The sequence below is a fragment of the Lissotriton vulgaris genome, chromosome 7 (assembly GCF_964263255.1).
Source record: "Lissotriton vulgaris chromosome 7, aLisVul1.2, whole genome shotgun sequence".
NCBI classification, from domain to species: Eukaryota; Metazoa; Chordata; class Amphibia; order Caudata; family Salamandridae; genus Lissotriton; species Lissotriton vulgaris.
In genome coordinates, this window is record NC_141695.1 from 640843456 (window position 1) to 640869791 (window position 26336).

The 26336-nt window shown below is 42.5% G+C and overlaps 1 protein-coding gene across 1 annotated transcript in view; it reads left to right on the forward strand.

Annotated features, from left to right (window-relative positions):
- Positions 1–26336, forward strand: part of CACNA1G (calcium voltage-gated channel subunit alpha1 G) — a 787437-nt gene that overhangs the window by 710869 nt on the left and 50232 nt on the right. The window contains exons 32-34 of the mRNA XM_086930846.1: positions 9239–9580; positions 13158–13298; positions 20596–20730. Coding sequence (XP_086786972.1) covers positions 9239–9580; positions 13158–13298; positions 20596–20730 — 618 coding nt within the window. The remainder of the gene's footprint in view (positions 1–9238; positions 9581–13157; positions 13299–20595; positions 20731–26336) is intronic.

The window sequence follows — 26336 nt, forward strand, 5'->3', positions numbered from 1 at the left end:
ACTGTTGTTAACACCTGAGTAATTACCCTTGATCAACTCTTCACAATGTCTGCTCCTGTCATTACCAACAAGTTGTTCTGCTCTTTCCATAAGATTTTGAGAAGAGAGAATCCCAGGGCTTATCATCAAAAGGTGTGTGTTGTCCAAGCTTTCTTCTATGCCACAGGAAACTGTAGTTGAAACTGACTATGCTGATCAGGCCTGTCACAAACATTTGGCAGGGTCTCCAAAACTATTTTGTTCACCGCGCTGGAAATAAAAAAATAGTTGTTGCTTATAGTGTGCACAATCATACAGCTTTACCTACATTATTCCTCTGAGTGCCGCCCTCTCCCTGTAGGACCATCTTCCCTTCCTTCTGCACCATCACCTCTTCTCTGCACCTGCCTTTCTCTCCTGCCATCACGCATTCAACCATTCTCTGTAGCTGCCACATTGCTGTGCTGGGTAGGCGCACCATTTTGGCGTAAACCCATGTTTACAAGTGTTAGTAAATCTGGATTTGCATCAAAATACATGGGTGGATGCATGGGAATGCCCATGCTCTACCCATGTAATGCCTACCCAGCGCAAAGTACAGAATGTTGCATTACTTTGTATTTACTAAACCATTTGCTTGGCTTAGTGTATGCCGAAAAGGACTTTGCATCGGGCTGTCCCATAAAAGTCACACAACCCCAATGAATCTGGGCCTTAATACATGTTACCTTATGTCAACCCCTATCCCTATCCTCCTGCTATTGGATGCTGCGGTTTCAGGAATGTATGCACCAAGATATAGAACAGCCATGTATTTCAAATGTACGGAGAAAGCAACATAGTGAAATGTGATAGAAACCATAATGAACTATCTGAAGTCAGTAAATTACTTCTTCTTAGTCACTCCTCTCAATCAAAGTGAAAATAACAGCCATGGTCTAGCCATGTTATCCTGACTTTCTAAAAATTAAGGTCCATTCACGTCTGATCAACTGAGCTGCTTTCCCTTGAGCTAGGGCCCTGTAAAGCATGGGGCTTAGGTGATTTTGTTCCAGCTATCCTTCCATTGAGACCAATCATTTTTGCACCTCTGTCAGCAACTGGGAAAAATGTCTAGCTACAGCCAACATTAGCTGTCTGCCAAAGTTCATGTTCGTAAATCAAAAATAGAAAACAAAAAGAATGGCTAAAGCTTGTTTTGGGTATGCCTCCTTCTTCCAATACATGTATATTGTGTGGTTCATGATTTGGGTCAGCTGCATTTCTCACTGGTTTGCATTTTTTTTATTCAATGGTGATGGAAACACAAAAGAGTCTGCCCCTCTCAGTACAGTAGATGAACCACTGCAGGCAGCCACTGCCTCCGCGGCCCTTGCCACGCACTCAGCCTGTGTCTCAGTCACAGAAGATCCTGGGCTATATCATGTGCATTCCACATTCTATGGTCCCCACTACTCATGCCAGGCTGCTGCTGTCAAACTGAGAACGGTCAGTGGCAACACTCCAGCTGCTGCCAGGCTTCTTTATCAACTCTGAAGCGTATATTTTTTATGGCAATATTCATGGGTAGTCTTATAGTGTAAAAAGGCCGATGTATAGTGTGTGCATTATCCAGTTTTGACGCAAGCACATTAACCGCATGATTTTCTTTCTGCAAATGCAGTGCTACTGGATTCCCAGTCTTGATTTATAAAATGTTCTCATTTAAATTATCTGTGGTTGTTAGATCTGGGAGTCTCTAGTTGGCAGAGGTAGGTACCAATGTCCAAATAGGGACCGTTGCTTCTAGTCAGGGTAAGGGGGATACACTCTTTGGATAACCCCTTCTCACCCCCTTGGTAGCTTGGCATGAGCAGGCAGGCTTATCAAAGGCAATGTGTAAAGTATTTGTACCAACACTCAAAGTAACACAATGAAAACAACACAAATGGACTCCACACCAGTTTAGAAAAAGAAAGTATTTTTATCTAGATTACACAAACGACGAAAATCCAATATACACTGTTCCAAAATAAGTCTTTAAAAAGAGTTTAAAATAATCCACAGTGCGACACTTTTAGCCCAAAGTACCAAAGTACCTGTAGATGCGACAAAAGTTCCAAGTGGCAGCTGCAGCATCAGAAAACAAGCAATACGTCACTCCTGAGACCCTGGGGAGTCGATACGACAAACCCGCTGCACACAGCGGCCTGGTTGCGTCGAATCCGATCTGTCTGTATGGGGAGCGATGCAATACCTTGTATGTATTCTGGTTTGCAGGTTCTCCGGTAGGAAGCATCTCGCACAGGCACGATGCAACGATCTTTGGGACGGCGAATATCTTCGGTGCAGCGGTGATGCGCGGCACAGAGTTGATCCTCTTTCTGTCTTGGCCCCTTGATGCGTTGATGCTGGACTCTGTGACGATGTTTGCAGCGACGTGATACGGTCCGCAGGCAAGCGATGAGACGGAATTCACAGCGACGATAGGCTCTGCTACGATATTCGCAAAGACAGGAATCTTCCCGCACCGGGGCGATGCGCTCTGCAAGCGAACGATGCGTCGCAGCAACAGGCGCTGAGACGATCTTCGCGGCGACGGGAATTCTCTTGCATTGTCGCCGATGCGCTCCACAAGCGAGCGTTGCATGCAAAATTGTAGATCTTCTTCCTTTCTTCTTTTCCAGCTCTCCAAACAGCAGGAAACAACATCCAGAGGCCCCACAAATGGATCAAGCACTCTAGGCAGGTCAGAACTCACACAGCAGAGTTCAGGGGGGAAGCTGGAGGTGAAGTCCTTTTGTTCCTGGGACTTCTTTACAGGAGGACAGCTCTCCTCAGGCCCTTGGAGATCTCTTCAAGCAGGAGACACAGCAACAGCAACATCCTTCCCCTGTCCTTGGCAGAATAGCAACTGCAGGTCAGCCTGCAAACGCACAGTGAGGCAGTCCTTCCTCTTCAGTCTTCCAGCTTTTCTCCTTGGCAGAGGTTCATTCTTGATTCCAGGATGATCTAAAGTTCTGGGGTCTGGGTATCCCTTTTTATACCAATATTTTCTTTGTTCTGTGAAGGCAGAGAGGCCTTTGCCTGGTCCAAATCAGTTCTCGTCAGTCCTGGAGCGCTCTGTTTACATGACTCCTTCTTTCCTTTGGGAGAGAGGGGCAGGGCTGTCAGTGACTCAGAAGGAGGTGGAGCCAGCATTGTGGAAGGCAGGCACAGCCCTATTCAGGCCCAGGTCTATCCCTTCCCACCACTCAAGATGCAGATGAAGCTATTCAGCCTAGTGCTGACTCACCCAGCCTCCTGGAGCCACCCCAGCCCCTGTCACTTACAAACCAGACAGTCAACTCACAAACAGGCAAAGGCACACAGAAAGGTCAGAAAAGAAAACAGCTGCTTTCAAAAAGTGATGTTTTCAAACATAGGATTTAAAAAATATCCTTCCTAAAAGATGGGTTCTTAACTTCTGAGTTCAGGGATACCAGACTTTTATTTTCTATCTTGCTCCTAAGGGAAGATATGCAGGTAAACATTATACCCAGCATTCTTATTCTAGCCTATGGGCCAGATAGCCTTTCAATAGTGAAAAACGAAATTGGCAGTATTTCACTATCAGAGCATGTCACCCACACTAGTACATGCTCTACCTTTCGCATACACTGCAGCCTGCCCAGGGTGTACCTTGGGCCTTCCATAGGGGAGTCCAATGTGTACAGAAAGGGAAGGGTTAGGCCTGGCCAGTGGGGACACTGGTCAGGTCAGCATGACAGTTAGCAACTGTACACAGACACTGCGGTGCCAGGCGTGAGACACAACTTTAGGGCTACTCATGTGGGTCGCACAATCAGTGCTGCAGGCCCACTAGTAGCATTTGAATCACCAGCCCTGGCACACTCAGTGCACTTTACTAGGTACCTACTGGTCAAACAAGTATGCCAATTATGGATAACCAATCACAATAACAATTTATACAGAGAGCATATGCACTTTAGCACTGATCAGCAGTGGTAAAGTGCCCAGAGTCCTATTGCCAACAACCACAGGTCAGGAAAAACAAGGGAGGAAGAAGCAACAAGTTTAGGGATAACCCTGCAAAAAGGGCCAATTCCAACTGCGGTGCACTAATTTTTAAATGGAAAAGTATAGTAATTTATATTTAGTTTCTTCTTAATATTTGATTGTAGTCAACGGCATTCTGCTTGAAAACAAAAGTTCGACTGATTCATGGACTTCATTTAGGAATCGCCAGAGAATGCAGCTGCGACCCCTGACTTGCCCCTTGCTACCCTTGGCAATGCTTTTGCGACCCCTGGCCTTAGCTGTGGCAAAATCAGTGCATGGAACACAGGAGCAGTTCTTCCTAATGGACGCTGGTTGGAGCTCCACTTGTCTGATTTCTGTCAATTTTGTTGCGCGAGAGTGTGCGTGAATGTGTTAGTTTGGTAAACAGACAAAATATCGACTACAAAATATTGAATGGACATAATATCGAGTACAAAATATAGGCTGGACAGAATATCGAATGGACAGAATATAGACTTCAAAAATATCGTTTTGAAGGTAAGTAATGTAATATCGAAATTTAAAATATAGATAGTGTATTTTATGTGTTAAAAGTGTTTATTTATGTTATAATGTAATTTAATTAATGAATTTAATGTTATTTAAATTTTGCGTAATTTAATTCTGTAGCGGGTTGTGGGTTTATAGGGGAGTAGAGTGGGAAGTAATTTAATTATAATTAATTAAATAAGTACATTTATTTATTGGTATTTGTTTATAATTAATTGTTAATTAATGTTTATTTTGTAATTAATTACATTTTAATTGACAATTAATTTTATTTAATTGATTAATTGATAATTATGTTACTTTAACTAATTTATTTTATGTAATGGGTTGTGGGTATATAGGGGAATAGGGTGGGAAGTAATTTAATTATAACTAATTACATATGTTAATTTTTTGGGGTATTTATTAGATTTTAATTGTTAAGTAAGTTTTTAATCACAAATTAATTAATTGTTAATTTGTAATTAATTAGTATTACTAGATAACTAATTGTAATGATTCAATTAAATTAGTATTTGGAATTAATTAATTTTTATATTATACTAAATTGGTAATTACTTTTAATTAATTTTTTTATAGATAATAATATATATATTTTTAAATAATATATGAAGTATCTACTTTCCCTACTGTTGCACTCTTTGGAGTGTGAATAGTAAAATGTACCCCTACGCTATCCAACGCTTTCCCTACTGTTGCACTCTTTGGAGTGGGAATAGTAAATTTTACCTCTACGCTATCCAACGCTTTCCCTACTGTTGCACTCTTTGGAGTGGGAATAGTAATTTTTACCCCTACGCTATCCAACGCTTTCCCTACTGTTGCACTCTCTGGAGTGGTAATAGTAAATTTTACCCCTACGCTATCCAACGCTTTCCCTACTGTTGCACTCTTTGGAGTGGGAATAGTAATTTTTACCCCAACGCTATCCAACGCTTTCCCTACTGTTGCACTCTTTGGAGTGGGAATAGTAATTTTTACCCCTACGCTATCCAACGCTTTCCCTACTGTTGCACTCTCTGGAGTGGGAATAGTAATTTTTACCCCTACGCTATCCAACTCTTTCCCTACTGTTGCACTCTCTGGAGTGGGAATAGTAATTTTTACCCCTACGCTATCCAACCCTTTCCCTACTGTTGCACTCTCTGGAGTGGGAATAGTAATTTTTACCCCTACGCTATCAAACCCTTTCCCTACTGTTGCACTCTCTGGAGTGGGAATAGTATTTTTTACCTCTACGCTATCCAACGCCTTATCTACTGTAGCACTCTCTGGAGTGGGAATAGTAATTTTTTACTTCCGCTATCCTACGGTAATATTATTGGATATTTTTTAATTATATTATGTTACTATATATATATATATGTTTTAACAAATATGATTGTAAAACTTTTTTTATAACTTTAATTAAATATTTAATTATTATAAGGTAATGTAAGTGTTTTTAAGTATATTTTAGTAAATAATTTGTAATATTAATTTAATTTAACATTATGTTTAATGAAATCAATATTTTTACAAACTATATTTTAGTAAACGATATTTCTTACTGGATATTTTTGTACTTACCTGTTTGTAGATATAAAGTCGATATTCTGGCTGTCGATATTTAGTCGCCAATATTTTTGGTAGTCGATATTATGTCCCAGGATATTATGTCAGTGATTCGTTAGTTTGTGCAAGCATGTGTGGGTGAGTAAAGATCTAATGGCATGCAATGTCACTTCTCTTACCCCTGGCATTTTGGCAAATAGATGTCCATGAGCTGATTCACCTTTACTATGCTCACTCTCACTAGAGTTCTATAAACTTAAATCGCATCTAGTTTTGCGGTGCAGCTTTCTTGAATGTCAGTGTATAATAGGATGCAACTAATAAATTGCTTAGATAAAAGACAGCATGTCCCTCCATCTACACCCGAACTATATGCGTGGCAGTTGCTGCTCTGATTTTCTTACCAGGCATTATGTAGCTATGTCTCCTCCAGCACATCATAACTGCCCCAGCATTTGTATCTTTTACTTCATACTACCAAAGAGTTGAATGGAAAAAGATGGAAGGAAATGTGAAATCTAAGGTGGGGGATCTGGCAAATTTCTGTGTGAAACTACAAGATCAAAAGTAGGTTTTGGTTTTTCCGTTGGGTTTTCTTGTTTTTGACAAATGAATAGACTTTTTTTAAATACCTCCAAGGAATAAGGCCTATCCAGTAAGCTCCACAATACTATTTGATGCATGACGTATATTATCACATAACACCGTCTAAACCGAACAGCCATCTATAAAGATGTCTACCAATATACATGACCCATATTTACAATATGTGGCTCTCCTGGGATCTGGCTTCTGTGTTATGCTTTTGTGGTCTTCTCCTGCATTATAATGCTGACCAAATTGGCAGACTTTGTGATTTCATGATGTCAATTAACAAGTTAATAAAGTAACCTTGAAAATTACAAATGGCTTTGCAATATGAAAGTTGTGACATTTTGAAACTAGCAATGCTAAGTAGGCATTAATGGGAAATCTCCACTCCCTGAGCATCAAAAGAAAATGTATCAATGTTTTGCAGCTTCTCCTATAGTTGCAAACCATTGATAGGTTACTGACAGCTCACAGCAGTTAGTAACCATTTGCAAAGAGGAAGCTGTCCAAAAGGAAGAATAGCTTGCACTCTGTGAATTAGAGCTGTAGAACGTGGAGAAATCAGAGAGCAGTTCCAAACATTGTGCAATATCTTTTCAGTATTGGGGTCCCTGCCTTAGGTACAGAGCACTGCAACATCCCATCTCTGTATTTGCAGATAATTGCAAGGATCTGCGAACCAAATCCCGTCTAATGGCTAATAATGAGGCAGTATTTCAGCAAGTTCAGGCCGGTTCCTCTGAAGCGATGCTCTCAAGATGCTATCTTTCTGGCAGCACCGACTCTGAGTTTTAAATTTAACCAGAGTATTGATCTGGCCAAACAGAAGGAAGAGACGTTAGGGTGGGTAACTGAAGGGAAGGAGACCTGGAAGGAAAAAGGTTAGTCAACAATTCTTAGTTCTACTTTCACGAAGAATTGTTTTTTACATTTCACACAAGAAACCGCTGGTTGTTTCCACTAAGAGAGCAAAGTCAAGAATTACAGTTCCTTTTGTTAAATAACACAAAGTTATTGATGTTCCTGGTTCAAATGCTTTAACAGTCGTTTTCAAGGTTTATTGAGAGTTCCCAAACAAGCCTATATATCCAAAAACAAATCTCTACTGTTGGAGGAACTAAAAGTTAGGGGCATATTATCAAGCAAGACATTAAAAATTATTGCTGTTTTAGCGGCAGAAAACTGCTGCTAAAGCGGCGATAATGAGCTTGATAATATGGCCTTGTGAATTCCAATAGAAACCCATGTTCTGGTGTGAACATGGGCTTCTATTGAAATTCTCCAGATAATTTTAACGCCCTTCTTGATAATATGCCCCTTAGTTCCCAATGTGTCTCTGTGCTAAGATTGGTTGATCTCCCTTCACTAACCACTAGTGCAAACCTAAACATGCCCCCCCAACTTACCACCTTACTGGTTTGCTATTTTTCCCAATTCACCAGAAGAATTTCTGCTCGATAGCAGTAGGCAGTACCTCATCTGAAGAAAGTGAGTAGGGACTGAAAGCACACAGCTAAAGAGCGCGCTGCCCAGAAACACGTGCTGCCTTGATTTGTTGAAAGACTGGAACATCTCTCTGAATTTGTGAAAACCTCTTGGGTGGCACACTCCTCGATGTGTCCGTTCTTTTCAAAACCAAACATGAATAGCAAGAACAGCTGAAAAGACAAAACCTATCTAAACAGAGGTGCTGTCCCAGAAGGCGGTGCCCTCAAGCATGTTCCAGAACTTGTACCTGCTGCCAAAGGGAAACAACAATGAAGTCATCAGAGTCAGCACAAACAGATGAGTCATTAGGTTCAGCAGGTCATTTGGACATGTTTCAGAACTGTTGCCTGCTGCCAAAGGGAAACAAATATTCAGTCATTGGAGTAAACACAAACAAATGAGTCACATAGTGTAGTCCCTTACTGGCATGAGTGTTAAAGCACGCAAAATAATATTAATGGAGATGTAACAGAACTACAATATATCTTGTTTAAGTTTTGGAACATTATTGGTACAAACATGCTGATGAGATGGAATTTTAATACTTTTTTCATACTTGTGTCAAGACGTTTGTGACAAGGGTTTATTAATGACATTTTTCTATGTGCCAGATTTGTTTATCAAATATAGTGTAAAATATTGACCAGGTCATATTACGGATGCTTCGCAAACAGAATGTCAGAGATGCAACCCCTCCAAATGTACAGCTCGCCCAGTATGTAAATCAAAATGTTATAATGTAGAAGGCTAATGATGTCTGAGTTGCAATCTGCATAACATTCAAATCATGTCAGAGGTTATACTTGATATGTACTATACATTTATGCAAAATGGATTTACTATTTTGTGTCTGGTTTATAGGACTTCATTGTGAAACTGGTAGTGTTTTTAGAGAAGCAACATTATGATTGGCCCATCTATAACCTACGATTCTAACTGTGAGAAACTAGCTTGGTTTGTTTGACAATCATGTAGGTGTATGTTTGAAAAAGAGGCTATTTATTTATTGTACTGATAATATTACCTGTCAGGTTTCATTTGCTCATTTTCCATGGTCTTTCTTCTTCAACACCAGGATACTTTAAGAGACTGTGGCGAGGAATCCACTTGTTACAACACAGTCATCTCTCCAATCTACTTTGTCTCCTTTGTGCTGACAGCACAGTTTGTGTTGGTGAATGTGGTCATTGCTGTGCTGATGAAGCACCTTGAGGAGAGCAACAAAGAAGCTAAAGAAGAGGCTGAACTGGAAGCGGAGCTAGAACTTGAGTTGCAAACTATGAATACACAGCCCCCAAACTCTGATCCCTTTGTTTGGACAGGAGGTGACATTGTGGAGAGATCGGATAGCCCAGAAGGACATACTAATCCCATTCATGTAAAGATTGATTCCCAGCTTTCACTGGTGAACCCAATGGTAAGTGTTGCAGGGTGACTGCAAAATCCTGACTACTTTCAGCCTCTCATCTGTTTCCATTTCACTTTTAGTATTTGTAGGAATTGGAAGAAAGGCAATTGTTGGAGGTTCCTGGTATTTGATCAATAGTTTTACCAATAATGTTCCACTAATAAATGTTGATGGCATAGAGAATAAATATATTCAGGGTGTCCATAGAACACAAATTGGAAAATATAACTAGCCATTTATTTCACCTTTAGATATTTTGGGGAGAAAACTCTTGAACAAAGAATCACAATTTATACACCTATTTTAAAGCTCAAATCTAAATGCCCTGACTGTACCATGTCATATATGGGTATGGCATGCATTCCAGAGATAAACTAAATTATTTTATAGTAGTGTATTGTCTTACCGAGTGAGCAACAACAGTTGGGAGTCCTTTCATTGACATGTAGAGGAGAAAGTATATGACTGAGTTGGGCTACTGTAAAAACTACCAAGACAGCTCTTTCTCTCACGCTCGACAGACTACATTACACAACTTCATTGACTTCATTGTATTCCAATATGTATAAAAATTCTGGTGTTCTGATTCTTTAACAGCACAATGACAGCAAAGCAACACATCAAAAAAACGTATATAGTACCATGAGTGCTTCATAGCAAAATCTGTAACTCGGGGTGTAGAAATACAACATTACACTCAACACTATGGTATGTAAGTAGCTAGTTGAACTGTGATAGCAATTAAAACATTGCAATGTAGAGAGCAGCAATGAAGATAGATGGTACAGGGTCAATAATGGCTGGTAAGAATATTCTGCTCCAACATTCCAAAGCGGGGAAGCTGGGATTGATCCTAGGCTTTGTGGTTTCAGATTTTGCAGTTCAGCCACTGGATGGGTATATTTCTCTCTCTTTTATTACATGAAAGGTTACTGCTTTGTTTTTAATTTTTCGCGCATGAGGTTACAGCTTGGGTGGCTAATAAATGCAAGAGCAAGTAGTGTCAGGGAAGCTACAGGGGGTGGATTCAGGGCTACGATCAGGGCTATTCATTGCATGAATACCGCTAGGGGTCAGACAGGGCTTGTGGATGGTGAATGCAGAGAAAGTGAAGTGAGTGTTTAGTGCTAGGTGAACAGTAGGAAATGTCTCTGTGAGAATGATAAGACAATTTCAAAGGATTTTTAAGGAGTTTCCACACCAAAGTAGCATAGCCTGTTATGGCAGTAATTAGACATGAAAGCAAACACTAATAAACCCCTTGTTAAACTGTCATTTAGGCTAGTATCTTATAGAAAATTAACATACATATATCGAATGGGCTTCCTATATAATAGAATGCCTTTTCTGTAGAAAACTCCTAAGAGCCAGGTTATTCAGCCTCAGTGAGGAAAAGAAAAATGTAATGGGTGAAATGCATGAATTAATCACAAACTGATAGCGTGGCCCTTAACATGAGCAACGTCCCCTGGTCACAGCATGAAACCCATTCCTTGGGCTATACAGATTATGTCATTAATCAAAAAAATGTTCGTATTCCTTGAAGAAATCTGAGTATTTATTTTTTTTCTCTTTCATGAAAGTTGTATCATCACATTCATATTCAACAATCCAGCCTTGTGAATTTCTAAATTATAGTGTCCATGTCCAATGCATTTCGGCTAGAAGCTAGCCTTCATCAGGGACTGGGATCGGTGAAGTTAAATAGCGTGCCCGTGAGCCGCTTCACGAAGGTTGAATTAATCACAACCACCCATAATTACTTCTGGGGTGTATTTCAGAGCATAGTTTTCTGCCTACTATGTCACTCTATTCAAGAACCAGCCCTGGGCAAATCAGGCATGGCCCTGCTTCAACAGAAACATTCCAGACAGAAATACTAGGCCAGGTCCACTCTGAATAAAGGAAGCAATCTCAGACCGGTTTCACTCTATTTGGACCTTGTCAGAGTAGCGAAGGATGATTCGTATAGTACACACAGCACAAGACAATACATGGGCATAACTGTCAGCGCTTTCTAAGTGAGGCACTATATCTGCGCTCCTTGTGCCATTGGACTCAAGATGCTTCTCACTGACTCACATCAGTCTGGGATTGCTCGTTTCCATTTGATGGTGACCTAGACTGACAGTTCAGGTTGGGCTGTTCCTACTGGCGCAAGACCAATACCGATTTACACTGTTATCTGTCCAGGCTGGTAAGGTGGATAAAATAATGGCCTGGAATGCACCTAAATGTATCACCAGTGACTGACATTAATTAAGCATTCCACCCATTACTTTTTTTGTTTTTCCAAGCGAGATGCACGAAGTTCGATGGATGTGAAAAAATATGGTCCTGTGCTTAAGACTCAAGCTGCATCTCAAAGACGAGGCCTACAAAGCCCGAAACTGGCCTTATATTGCTCATGTACCTCTCTGGTAAGACCTGACCTACCAGTTTGGGCTAGAAAGCACCTACCGTTTTGTATTTCTGGTTTCTGTCTAGAGTGGCAAGGATGGCAAATACACAATGGACTGAGACCCAAGTAATTACTAATGGTCGAGATTAATTCAAAGATTCCACCCATCACTTTCTATCTTTCTAAGGATATTCAGCCTCAAGAGCATCACTATTTGCCCCTCTTCCTCCGCATCAGGTACACACTGTCGCAAGCACAATCGAAGAGGGATCTGAGTTTTAAATGCTAGAACCACTCCCATTTGTCTGGATTGCACAATCCTACTGAATTCTTGGCATTCTGGGTTAATAGTAAATGCGGTTGATTTGCCATACACAGTGACAAGAGAACATATTTAAATAAAATCTCTTTAGTGTTCAACGACATATCCAGTCAAGAAACGTTCAGTTAATTCTAGCATATGTTTTCAAAAAGAAGAGCGCTTCCATATTTTGTTAGTGTCACAATTCAAACCTTCGCCCAACATTTTGGCACTAGGTTACAAGCTGTCAAACAGGAGCACGAGGGAATTGTAACCAGGACGCCCTCCACTCACAAATTTAAATAAAACCTGGTTATAGAAAACACATGACGATATCAAACGATTTTTACCAGATGGGAATCATGTCTTAGTCCTTGGTGAGGCTATGCTTACTTATCTAATCAGGCCTGGGGTTTTAATATCATTAACACATATGGGTGGGCATGACAAGACAATTAAGCATAGCCTCACCAAGGAGTAAGACATGATGCCCATCTGATAAAAAATGTTTGAAATCGTCATGTGTTTTCTATAACCAGGTTTTGTTTTTTTGAAACTACGTTACAAGGCACAGGTTTTAGGTAAGTGATGGACCATCAGGTGTTATCAGTGAAATTTCAAATCTGTGGTAGAGTGAAAAATGAAGTACTTATTTTGCATGGTACTATTAACGCTTCCGACACGCATACCCAGCTGTAATGTAGTTAATGCTGCATGCTGCTACTAGGCTCTGCTCTCTCTTCCTGTCTCTCCATCTCCATATTTGCACCAGTGCGCCTGTTCTTCCAGTAACCCTGCTGTTCTTGCAATCTTTTTACTGTCCTCCATTGCTTCTCTCTTTCTCGTCTACTTTACCGTCCTGCATGCTCTGGGCGCTCTTACAGGAAAGGCACTTGTTTGACACCATCTCACTGCTGATCCAGGGGTCACTGGAGGGGGAGATGAAGCTCATGGACAACCTGTCGGGCTCTGTGTGCCATCACTACGCTCTTCCTCTGTCCGAGAAGTGCAGCTTGGAGAAGCAGGTTAATATCACTTACGTATTATTACAAATTACCATCAATGCAAAATGAGGATTCATGTGTGAAATGATGCTATTTATACATTATGTTGTTTAAACTATAAGATAAAACATCACAATGTTAGTGTATTAAAGAGAGTAGATGTAAGTCATCTAAGCACATTTGGAATGCCCCAACAACCTTCCTATTTCTGGAAACTATGTCTGCGGCTGTTTTAATAACTTTGAGAATACAATGTACCTGATTTGTAAAACTAGATTATTATTTGTTTGTGCAAGGACATCGGATATAAACACATCTTAAAGAGCCTATAATAAATGTTATCTTTGTTGATGCTGACGGCACTGTAAAGAAGTTCAAGGGTGAGTTGTAGGTAAAATATGCGAATAAGCGAAGAAATAATGATAAGAACAAAATAAAGCGCTTCTCCCAAAACTCTACCAATAAGCAATCAGCCCAAAACTTCTTTTGTATATAAAAAAAAACGCTGTCCATGAAGTTGACCACAATTTCTCTTTAAGAGTGGTTCAAAGGAATAAAGGTTCCTTAATTCATGAAGGGGTGAGTGCTTCAAAGGCTTGAAAGTAATATTTTGAAAAGACAGCACCTTTGATGAATTTTAAAATGAAGTGGTGGGAGGTATCCTTGTTGAGATCCTTTCTTCTTTCCTTCACAAATCCCATCCTCGTCGCCGATGTAAAGAAGTTCAAGGGTGAGTTGTAGGTAAAATAAGTATTTATTGTAGAATAGGATCCCATCCACAGGTTTAACAGTCACCAGTAGCAAGGTCCAAGCTTAACTGACTAGATACTCTCAACACAACAATCTCAGAATCTGTAGAGAGCATTCCAATGCATGTGGCAACCTGGCAACAAGCTGCATTGGCAGGATGCCACACACACCACCATCAAGCACTAGGCCACAATCTGCTCTTGGTGCACAGGCAGGATGAAACCTGAGCTAGCCTCTTTTGGGTCACTGTTTGGCCACATTGATTTGTGGTTCAGGTGCACTCATTGACTATGGAAATCAGGAAACCTCAAAATGCAGTCACTCCCTTATGGGATTCCAGGCCGAATTCCCTCGAAAGCTTACAAATGAAGGGAGAGAGAGAAATCATTTGCCACAGAATTAATGTTCCCTGTTTGGTTAGTGACTGAAACAATAGAATCAACATTTGTAGCCTTATAGATGGGTAACGGCTACTGATGGGCAGGTACGTGCCATAGTAATGCTAGGGAGTGTGGGGGCTCAGATTTCTCACGCTATACCCATCTGACAATGACGATGCAGGCTAGGGCAGCTAGGGAGAGGGGTCACTGGGAAGCTCTGAGTTGAGCCATTACTTTGGACTTATTTGGAAAGGTAAGGGGAGGGTGTAGGTAGCATCAATATATATACACACGAACCTTAAGAGACAGCACAAGTTAACACAGGACACGTTCAGTGGAGATGCTGTGCAGAGCAGCAACCTTCAAGGGGATGCAGGTCTCTCACCGTCCTCTCCAGTGCAGCCCAGCTCAAAGTCCCTCATTTCAGACACGAACAGTATACCCTTTTGTTGGAGCTGTAACCTGGCTAGGAGCCTTTTATAGGTCACACAGCGCCCAGCTGAAAACTCACACCCTATTGGTAGGCTCAACAGTTCATCAAGGTAAACATAAATGCAGGCTGTCACTTCACAAGTTGTCAAACAAGAAACAGGGCTGCTGCTTTGCTTTACTGATGCAACTTTCCAGCCGAAGAAAGTTTTGAACTGGAAAGTAAATCCGAAATACATTATTTTGCATAGGTTTACATCGCTTCTGTCCCCTCTGTCTAACTAGCTGTGATGTGACGGCTGGATCCGATCATCACTGGTCAGTGTTACCCAACTGAGATGTTGTTGGATAAATGTTCCAGCCCACAGATTAAGATCAAACAGACATCAAGAGAAAAGCTTGAATTATCTCTGATGTCATTTGGAAACTCAAAGGGGAAATCTTCAATCAGTGTTCCAGCCTACACTGACAGCAGCTCCATGTGAGCAGCTGTCAGTCAGCATGGATCTGCAAAGACCTGCTCTGAAAGGGCCCCGTGCTGACACTGCCTCTCTCTGGTCCGACCTGGGAGAGGTAGGAGGGGCAGAGAACCATGAATCCATTCGACCATCTTCCTCACGTCTCTAAAATCCCAGGGAAGCAGCAGATCAGCATCCGCTTGAACGCTGGGATCGGGGTAAATTGGGCCTCATCCTCACCTGTTTTCCACAGAAGCATGCTCTAGACACTTTCAACCGACGCAATGGGGACAAGTTTGGGTGACAACTCTTTTTGTCAATGACCTGAGTTTGTGTGCCAACTCTTTTTGTCAATGACCTGTCGCCTGCACGTTTCCAGATCAACAATAGCAGCGAAGCCATAAGGAATGGCAGAGTAACTGTAGTTCATACTTCTGATTTTTGCTGGCATTAGGACTCTGTGATTTTACCCTGCTTGTGCTCACTCCCTAAAACATAGTAACATTGGCCTGCACTTAATTGGCAACTTTAATTTACTTGTAAATCTCTAGTAAATGGTAATACCTGCACCCAGGGTCTGTAAATCAAATGCTACTAGTGTGCAGCAGCACTCATTGTGCCACCCACTAAAGTAGCCTTTCAGAGCATTTCTCAGGCCTGCCACTGCATCCCGTAGTGCAGTTTTAAACAGTCATATCGACCTGGTAAAATAAACCTTTTGCAAGGCCTAAACCTTCCTTTTTGTAATACTTATAAGTCACTCCTAAGGTATGCCCTAATATCTCCTAGGGTAGGGTGCACAGTATTAAAAAAAGTTGGACATGTCGGTTTAAGTTGTATATGTCCCTGCAGTGAAAACATCTTAAGTAATTTTTCACTGTTGTTAGGCTATCTGTCCTATAAGCTAATGCTGGATTAATTTATTAAATCTAAATAAATGCTGACTTCAGATTTGGAGGAGATAGAGAAATTCATTGTAATTTGAAACCCTCTTTAATAATAAAGTCGAATTTTACGTCACAATTCTGAAAATGCCACTTTGAGAAAGTTTAGATAAAAGGGGAGTTAGGCCCAGAGGACAAGGTTTAGGCAGGGCAGTATTATCGTTTTCAAGAAGGGGAATGAGCCTTTACCTCACTTTATTCATAAGCATTTACTTTTTCGCTTTATGGTCAAACACATTACTTTTTGTTTGTACCGTTATTTTATTTATACGTCTTTTTCTTGATGAGTTTATCTTATTTTTCATCATTTCATTTCAGTATGAAAAAGAGAAGTGCCTGGTCATATCTGTACTATAAGCATTTTCCAAAACATTCTAAATGTACATTATTCAATTATTCATAAAACATATTATACATATTACATCACATTACATTTTTTTTAAACCAAATAAAAAAGAAAATCCATCCAATACATTCATATTTCTCAACCAATGTTGGTCAACTGGCTAGATTAATGATCCTAGACTTATTTAATTGTTTATATCTAGTATCTGTGGATGCACAGGGAAAAATTCTTCTTTACTAGACTTAGATTTTTCTGGAACAAAAATTGTTCTTTAGTTCTGTGCTTTATCGTGTGCCAACGCATTTCGAAGCCTTGTCGCAGAGTTTCAGGGTTCTCGTCAGGGCTGTTCAATTGTAGCAATGTCGCTATTTTCTTGAGAAAGTTGGCATTTTGTGTACCCAAAACTACTGTGCCTTTCTGCCAGTAAGCAGGATTACATGACTGTGGTTGTGTGGTTCTCTCTCCTGCAGTGTGTTGTTGATTTCTTCAAGACCTAGGGACAATGGGTGCTTAGGTGTGGACAGGATGGGCAATCCTGGCAGGATGGCTTGGGTGGGGCTATACCCATCCCCACTTACACTATCATGGGCTTTCCCTACAGCATCCACAAAGGAGCCTGACACCAGGCCTGTCCTTGCTTTTGTCACCATAGGCAGCTGGGAGCCAAACCCATGAAGGACACAGGCAACTGGTCAGAGCTAGTTTGAGAGTTGGCTAGGGGTGGCCCCCAAACAAAGACTGGCACTGGAATAAAAGTTGACACTCTCAAACTCAACATAAGAATACTCCTGGACCTGTGGAAGATTCAGAAGGACTTCTCTGATGTCAGGAGGGCTGCCTAGCGGCTTGAAGGACTGCCTTGCTGTCTGAAGAAGGAAGATCAGACCTGCTTGCCTTTACCCCAGGCTACGTTACAAAAAAAGGGTAAACCCAATTAAAAGTAAAGTCACTGGGACCTGGGTATTCTTCTGTACATTGAGAAGGGGTTATTTGGAAAAAGGAGGGTAACAGTCGAGTCAAACGGCCTTATTGGTCAAAATTCAAATAAACATCGTTTGCTTCCATAAGGAGCCCCAGGAGGACCAAAACAAATGTTAGACACTATTTATGTTGCCATGCTTCAGACTGCCTGCATTAACATATAATAACTGAGGTACGAGCTGGCATAATTGTAGGCTGTCGACGTTTCGACCCCAAAGCGTTGAAGGATCACTGGAGACCTTACAGGGGGTCTTCTTCAGGACGGGGCATGGTGGGTGGGGTGGTGGGGCCGTGATGATGTGCGTCACGGTGAAATTTTCATGGTGATGCAGGCGCAGTGCGCTCTGCGGGTGCAAATGAGAACACAGAAGGCAGTTGAATTACTAAGGATACACTGAATCAGTTCCTCATTAGTCGGAAAAGATTATGAATAATTAGTGGAAGGCGCCGGAGTCGCTCATCCTGCCAGACAAAGTTCTGGAAATGAAAGTTCAGGGGTCCAAAGTCCGATCGCCGTCACCGCGCTAGCCAGGTTGACTCTAAGTTAATATAGTATAGTTAACAACCTGCAATAGGCCAGAATGTTCCTCTCCAAATTAGGAGGGGCTAACCGATTAGGTGCCTACCTGCAGATTAGTGCCAAAATTGTAGTAGGGTGCGGGGCACCTGCGCACCTGTACTTCATCAATTAAGGTGTCCTACTGGAAATAAAAATAATAAAGTTGTTGGAGGACCAACCGTTCTGGAGGTCTTGGACAGAAGCTTTATATAATGGTAGCCTACCTGATGTCAAAAATGTGTCCGGGCGTAATGAGCTGGTACACCTGTAGGGCAACAATGGCAGAGCAAGACGTGTTTACTTTGTGCCGCTTCAATAGAGTCCAAAGTGGGACACCGTCGGGAGGTTCATCGGTCACATGTAGTACTTACCTGTCTGTTTTTTTATTGTGAGTACAATCAGTGTGACTCTGTGCTCATCGGCTTATTGTGAAATTAGTTACATCTTTTAGGTGGTGTCAAATTTTATATTCGTGATTTGCTTTGTTCGGCTGATTTTTCCTTTCCTTTCATCTATTCTTTCTTATTTCTTATTTCCTTAACAGTATTATTATAAGCATATTTATTTATGCCCATTATGTTCTCGGACACTCAAGTAATTTTGAGTATACTCGATGAAACAGCCTAATTCTGTATTGGTACCTTGAATCCTTCCTTCTTTTTTCTATTTTTCTTTTCATTTTTTTTCCTCTTGATTGCGGTCTCGCCCACTTTGATCAGTTTAAAATGGGCGCAACTCATTTTCCGCTCCCTCGGTCATTGTTGCGCCCGACGGTGCCCCGACACCGTTTCCTGCATGTTTTCCTCCCTGGTTTCACACAGAGATTTCGGCTGTTTTCAGAATTTGCGGGGCACTCGTAATGAGGGTCGAAGTGTTGCTGGATGTGTGTTTAATTATAGGAAACAATTACATCATTACCATTTCGTGTTGTTTTTATGACTGTCTCCCAGCTCATAAGCCAAGATCAAACACTTTTTGAGGACACCGAACCATTGCTTTCTTTCAAAGACCTGGAAATCATTAAATGGCAGGGACAGCATGCCAGTTACCCCAGAGGAAAATAATGCGAATGCCTTGATCATTATTTACCAATAAATATAGATGTAATGGCCATTACTAAGCTATCTCGAGTACACCCCTAACAAAAATCAGCAACACAGACATTCATTCCCACTCTGCCAGGAAAAGGTTCACACCGTTATTTGTGGTAATTGCCGGCATGTGTGTAGTATTGCTGTTACATCTCCCAGTAATACTGCAAACGTGTAAATATGACAAAGAGGGAAAATAATCATGTCCCTACTCTGCCACATCGCAAGCGGGTTCTTGATGGCCCCTAAATTCATAAAGATAATACAAGATTTATTTTAGTTTAAAGTTGAATACAAATTTTGAAGTTTATTATAATTATTTTACTTCAACACATTTTGGTAGTAAAAACGAGGGTTCCTTGTTGTTAAGTTTCATTGTTTTATATGTTGTCAATAAGCTGTGTTCAACGCACACCCTGGCCACGAGGAAAACTTTGTGAATTATGTTTTATATTTGAGCGCATTTCAAAAAGTGCCTAAATTACAAGTATAATAGCTGCCTATGTTCCATGTCTGTGTTTCTTTCTCATAATGGTGAGTGAGCACACTTGGAAGCTTATTTTTGAGCCAATGTACCATGTAATGTTCCTCTCTCTATCTATCTCTGTTTTCTTTCTCTGTCCTTCCGCCTCTAACTTTCTTTGGGGGTACCATTCATTTCTCGTTCTTTCTCTTTCAACTTTTCTCTCTGTCGCTCTTTTTCTGGATTACTCTCTCCCTTTTGCTTACTGTGCCTCACTTTTTCTTGTTCTATCCCTTTCCTGTTTTCTGTGCCTTGCTCTCTTCTTGTTTTTTCTATTAGTTCACCGTGTATTTCTGTCTGCGGCTGCCTCTCTTAAATCATATGTGTCTGTGTCTTCATCTTGCATTCTGTGTCTGCGTCCCGCATACTCGCTCTCAATTGCTGTTTGTGTCTCTTCTTACTTTATCTTGGTCTCGCTTGATCTTTCTCGTACTCTTTTGTTCTGTTTATTTGTCTCTTTTTGTTACTCCCTGTCTCTTTCCTTTCTTTTTCTCTTTCTCTTACTCTTTCCCTTCCTCACTCTTTCACTCTCTCTATGTATCTCACATTCTCTTTGCTTGCTTATCCTCTCTTTATGTCTCTCTGTTGTTTTTCTCTGTATTTCAGCATCAAACCCTTTCTTGATTTCCCTCCTTCTTGCTTTTTTTCTGTCTCGCTACCCCCATCCATGTCTTTCTCTTCGTTGCTTTTAGTCATGTTCATTTTCCCTCTCTCTCGTTCTCTACTTTTGACATTCTTTCTCGCTCGGTCACCAGCTCTCTTTTATAATTGTTTTTTTCTATCCCCTGTTGCGGTTGATTGTTTTGTACTGCTGTGTTACTGCTTTTCTTATCCTTAATCATTTTTCCCTTGTTTAGGTCCCTCTAGCGGAAATGGATGCTCTATCTCTCACGTCAGATATACTGTCTGAAAAATCCTGCTCCTTAGCTCTGACGGATGACTCTTTGCCCGATGATTCTAACACAGTCTTACTTAGTGCTCTGGAAAGCAATGTATATACGATGATCTCTGTGTACTTTGAGGTCTTCAGGGTTCAAAATACTGCACTCTTCCTAGTTGGCTGTCATGGGAGTATGCTTACGAGTGATATTGGTTGAACCCATACCATTCAACCATGCTATTTAAATTCTTCATTTCTTCTAATCTATAGATTGATGACTAAAGAAAAGCTATATATGGTTCTCACTATTGGCAACATAGCATTAATGAAACAGGCACTTGCAATGCAATTGGTCTCACTTTTAGGACATTACAAGGTTTTACCTAAGAAGCACATTATCCTGGGCAAAGCGATTCTGGTATTTTACTGACCTCTGTTGTTCGTTTTCTATCAAGACAGTTAATTAAAGGCAGTTGCTAGAAAAAAAAAAAAGAAAGCCAATGGGCAGAAAGCAATTCTGGGATTTTACTGACCTATGCTGGTCGTTTTTCTATCAAGACAGTTAAATGGAGGCAGTAGCTAGAAAAGTAGTCCCTAAGCAAAAGCGGAAGCAGACACGTCATAGGACAATGCTCCAAAGCCCACACGAAGTACATACAACAGATCTTCCAGACAGAACAAGCGCTGTCTAGGCTCGACCTAAACATTGAAGGCATTTGGTTCTACTCTTTTACAATTTAAAAACTGAGTAAAGATGGTCCTTACTGTTCTGAGCATCCTGCTTCTGGACTTGGATAAGACAGACAGCAAGACATTACACTAAAAAAAATAACAAATATGAAACCAGTAGCTCCAAGATACACGTACTCTAACTTAGTCACATTTAGGACAGACAAACAGCAAATAAATTAACTGCGATGGGAAAGGCTGAATCAAATATCAAAATGAGGAAATTCTCAATTTCCTCTAGAAACAGGCCTTGGTAGTTTGGCACGAGCAGACAGCCTTATCTCAGAGGCAGTGTGTTAAGCATTTGTGAATATACACAGTAATACAGTGAAAACACTACAGATGGACACAACACAGGTTTTATAAAAATAAGTATTCTTTATATAGACTTAAACACAAGACCACAGACGACAAAAATCCACAATACTACACTTAAGATTACTTAAAAGATGATTAAAGTCTCTTAGTTCAATTTGTTGGTAAATGCGACAAAGTTCTCAACAAAGTACCTGGATGCGTAATGCAAAGTAAACAAAAGGCTTGCAAAAGGGGAGATGCGTTGGTTCCGTCACCCGGGGGAACGGTTGCGTCCTACCCCAATGCTTGCGCAGCGTAGGGGACTCGTCGTGAGCCTTACCGGTGCAGAGGTGATGTGTAGATTCTCGCCTTACGGCCTCGTTGCGGTGCGCAAGATGGCGCCTTGATGCGATGCGACAATCCGGGTGCGATGCGAGAAGATGGCGCCCTAGAGGCGGCGATGCGATGACGCTCTGACAGCTTTACGAAGGCTCGCTTCTCCGGCGTTGCCATGAGTTCAGCTGCGGCGGTGACACGCTTCTTCTCGATGTGTCGCGCTTCCAGCTCCCAGCGGCACGCAAGTGTCTGGAGTCAGAATTCCCAGCAAGGAAATTCAGGAGGGAGCTGGAAGTGAAGTATTTTGTCCCTGAGACTTCAGCAGGAGGCAAGCACAGTTCAAGCCCTTGGAGAATATTCTGTAGAGGAAAGTCCTTACAAAGTTCCTTCTCCTTTCCCTTGGCAATGAAGCAACCACTGCAGGCCAACCCAGCAAACAGCACACTAGCAGAGGGGCAGTACAACTCCTGCAGCTTCCTTGTTTCTTCTCCTTGGCAGAAAGGTTTCTTGTCAAGAAGTGATCTAATTTCTTGGGATCAGGGTCCCAATATTTATACCCCAAAATCCTTTGTTCTCTGAAGGCAGAGAGGCCTCTGCCAGGTCCAAACCAGTTCCTGAGCACTTTGTTTACATGACTCTCTTCTTCCTTTCACTGTTCAAGTTCAAGGATTTATATAGCGCACTACTCACCCAGAGGGTCTCAAGGCGTTTGGGGAGGGGGTTCATTATTTATCAAATAGCCAGGTTTTAAGTTCTTTTCTGAAGGAGATGTGGTTCTGTGTAAGGCGGAGGTGAGTGGGGAGTGCGTTCCAGGTTTTGGCCGCCAAGTAGGAGAAGGATCTACCTCCCATGGTGGATCTTTGGATACATGAAACTGTAGCGAGGCCTTGATTGGAGGATCTTAGTTGGCGAGAGGGTGTGTAGAAGGAAAGTCGAGTATTGAGGCATTCGGGCCCGAGTTCGTAGAGGGCCTTGTGCGCGTGGGTGAAGAGACGGAATGTTAATCTCTTGTTGACGGGGAGCCAGTGGAGCTCTTTCAGGTGGCTGGTAATGTGATCTTGGCAAGGGATATCCAAAATGAGTCTCGCCGATGCGTTCTGGATGCGTTGGAGTTTTTTCTGTAATTTGGCTGTGATTCCGGCGTAGAGGGTGTTTTCGTAGTCTAGTCGACTCGTAACCAGTGCGTGGGTGACGGTCTTCCTTGTCTCGGTGGGGATCCAACGGAAGATTTTTTGGAGCATACGAAGTACGTTGAAGCAGGAGGATCAGACTGCGTTGACTTGTTTTGTCATCGAGAGGGAGGAGTCTAGGATAAAACCTAGGTTACGTGCGTGGTCTGTGGGTATGGGTGCAGAGCCCAGATCCGAAGGCCACCAAGAGTCGTCCCAGGCAGAGGGGGATGATCCTAGGATGAGCACTTCCGTTTTGTCGCAGTTAAGTTTTAGGCGGCTGTTTTTCATCCATGTGGCTACTTCTTTCATGACTTCGTGAAGGTTGGTTTTGGCGGTGTTGGGGTCTTTGGTGAGGGAAAGGATCAGCGTCAGCGTAGGAGATGATGTTAAGGTTGTGTTGATGCGCGATGGAAGCGAGTGGACTCATGTAAACGTTGAAGAGGGTGGGACTGAGTGATGATCCTTGTGGTACTCCGCAGATGACTTCGGTGGCCTCTGATTTGAATGGGGGAAGTCGGACTCTCTGGGTTCTTCCAGCGAGGAACGAGATGATCCAGTCCAGGGCTTTTCCTTTTATGCCGATGTTGTTGAGGCGTTGTATGAGGGTGCTGTGACAGACGGTGTCGAAGGCGGCGGAGAGGTCGAGTAGTATGAGGGCCACTGTTTCTCCGTTGTCCAGTAGTGTTCGGATGTCGTCTGTTGCTGCGATGAGGGTGGTTTAGGTGCTGTGTTTGGCTCGAAAGCCGGACTGTGAGGGATCGAGGGAGTTGTTGGATTCAAGGAAGGCGGCGAGTTGGCTGTTGACGGCTTTCTCGATGACTTTGGCCGGGAATGGGAGGAGGGAGATGGGGCGGTAGTTTTTAAGTTCAGAGGGGTCTGCTGTGGGTTGCTTCAGGAGGGTGCTGACTTCTGCATGTTTCCAGCTTTCTGAGAAGGTAGCAGAGTTGAAGGAGCAGTTGATGACATCACGGAGATGGGGTGCGATGATGGAGTCTGCTTTGTTGAAGATGTGGTGGGGACATGGGTCGGTTGGCGAGCCAGAGTGGATGGAATTCATTAGACGGATGGTGTCTTCAGTGGTGATTGGGTTCCAGGCGTTGAGGTTGTTGGAGGGCGGTTTAGGTTCTGAGGGGGGTGGAGAGGATTGTTCGTTGGGACTGTTTCCGAAGCTGTTATGTATGTCGGCAATTTTGCTGTAGAAGAAGGAGGATAACGAATCACAGAGGTCTTGGGAGGGAGTGATGTCGTTTGAGGCTGCGGTGGGGTTGGTGAATTCTTTGACGATGTTGAATAGTTCCTTGCTGTTGTGGGCATTGTTGTCGAGTCAATTCTTGAGTGCTGATTTCTTGGTGGATCGAATCAGCTGGTGGTGTTTGCAGGTGGCTGCCTTGAAGCTGGTCATATTGTCGGTGGTTGGGTTTTTTCTCCATGTTTTCTCGAGAGTGCGGCATAGCTTCTTGGATTTATTAAGGTCATCGTTGAACCAAGGGGCCTTTTTGCTGTCTTGTGTGGTGTGATGGTTTTTCAAGGGTGCTAATTCGTCAGCGCTGAGCGTGATCCATTGTTTGAATTTGATGGCAGCTTGGTTTGGGTCCGTTGAGGGAGCGGGTGGGTTAAGGTTGAGCGATGTGAGGAGTTGTTCTGTGGTTATTTTGTTCCATTTCCTTCGGCGAATAGGTTGTGGGGGGGTTGTGGGTTGAGGTGGTTTTGTAGCTGAAGTGAACGCAACTGTGGTCCGTCCAGTAGAGAGCTGTGGTGTGATCGAAGGAGATGTGCTTACTGGAGGTGAAGATAGGGTCGAGCGTGTGTCCGGCTATATGGGTGGGGGTGTCAACAAGTTGCTTGAGACCAAGATTGGCTAGGTTGTCCAGAAGGGTGGTGGTGTTGTAGTCGTTTTTCTTTTCCAGGTGGAAGTTGAGGTCTCCTAGTAGAATATAGTTTTCGGAGGTGAGGGCATGTGGGCTGATGAAGTCGGTGATGTCTTCGTTAAATTGTATGCGGGTTCCTGGTGGTCTGTAGATGAGGGTGCCTCTAAGTGTGGTCCTAGGGTCGGAGTGGATCTGGAAATGGAGGTGTTCGGCGGTTGTGAGGTGTACGTCGGAGCTGGTCGTGATTTTGATGGTGTTCTTATGGACGATGGCGATGCCTCCTCCTGTTTGGATGGTGCGGTCTTTTCGGATAATCTTGTAATTGTCCGGGAAGGCTATGGCGAAGTCGGGTGCTGATGATGCGTTCATCCATGTTTCAGTGAGGAAGGCGACGTCCGGTGATGTAGTGTCGAGTAGATCCCAGATTTCGGTGGCGTGTCTGTGGGCTGAGCGGGCATTCAGCAGGATGCATTTCAGGTGGTTAGGGTCGGAGCTGTGTTTGGGGTTAGTGGATGTGGTATGGGTACTGTGCAGGGCAGGGACAGGGACATCAGGGAGGGACATCAGCCGCCCCACAGGAGGTGGAGCCAGCACAGGGGAGGGAAGATACAGCTCTGGAGCACTCTGTTGACATGATTCCTTCTCTCCTTTCACAGTGCAGGGCAGAGACATCAGACAAGCCACAGGAGGTGGAACCAGCATTGTAGAGGGAAGGCCCAGCCATATTCAGGTCCCAGGTGCAACTCCTCCCTTCCATCTAGATGCAGATCTCACTATTCACCACCGGGCTTCCCCAGCCTGTCTCCTGGAATCCCCCAGCCCTGTCACTCATAAACCCAAACAAGGAATACACAATCCAGCAGAGGCAGGCCTGGATAGTTAGGCAAGAAAATACCTACTTTCTAAAAGTAGTATTTTCAAACACAGAATATTAAAACGAACTTTACTAAAAGATGTATTTTATTATTCTGAGTTCAGGCATACTAAATTCGAATTTCTACCATGTTCCCTGAGTCAGTTAGGATTATAAAAATGTAATAATCTAACTGCCCATTCTGGCCTATGAGAACAGGTAGCCTTCAATAGTGAAAAATGAAAATGGCTGTATTTCGCTATATTAGAAGATGCTACACACATCAGAGCATGTCCTACCTTATACTTACAATGCACCCTGCCCTTGGGCCTACCATAGGGGTGTCTAATATGAAGCAAAGAGAAGGTTTAGGGACTGGCAAGTGGGTGCACTTGGCCAAGTCGACATGGCAGTGCTAGACTGCACACAGGCCTTGCAATGGAAGGCCTGAGACACACTTTAC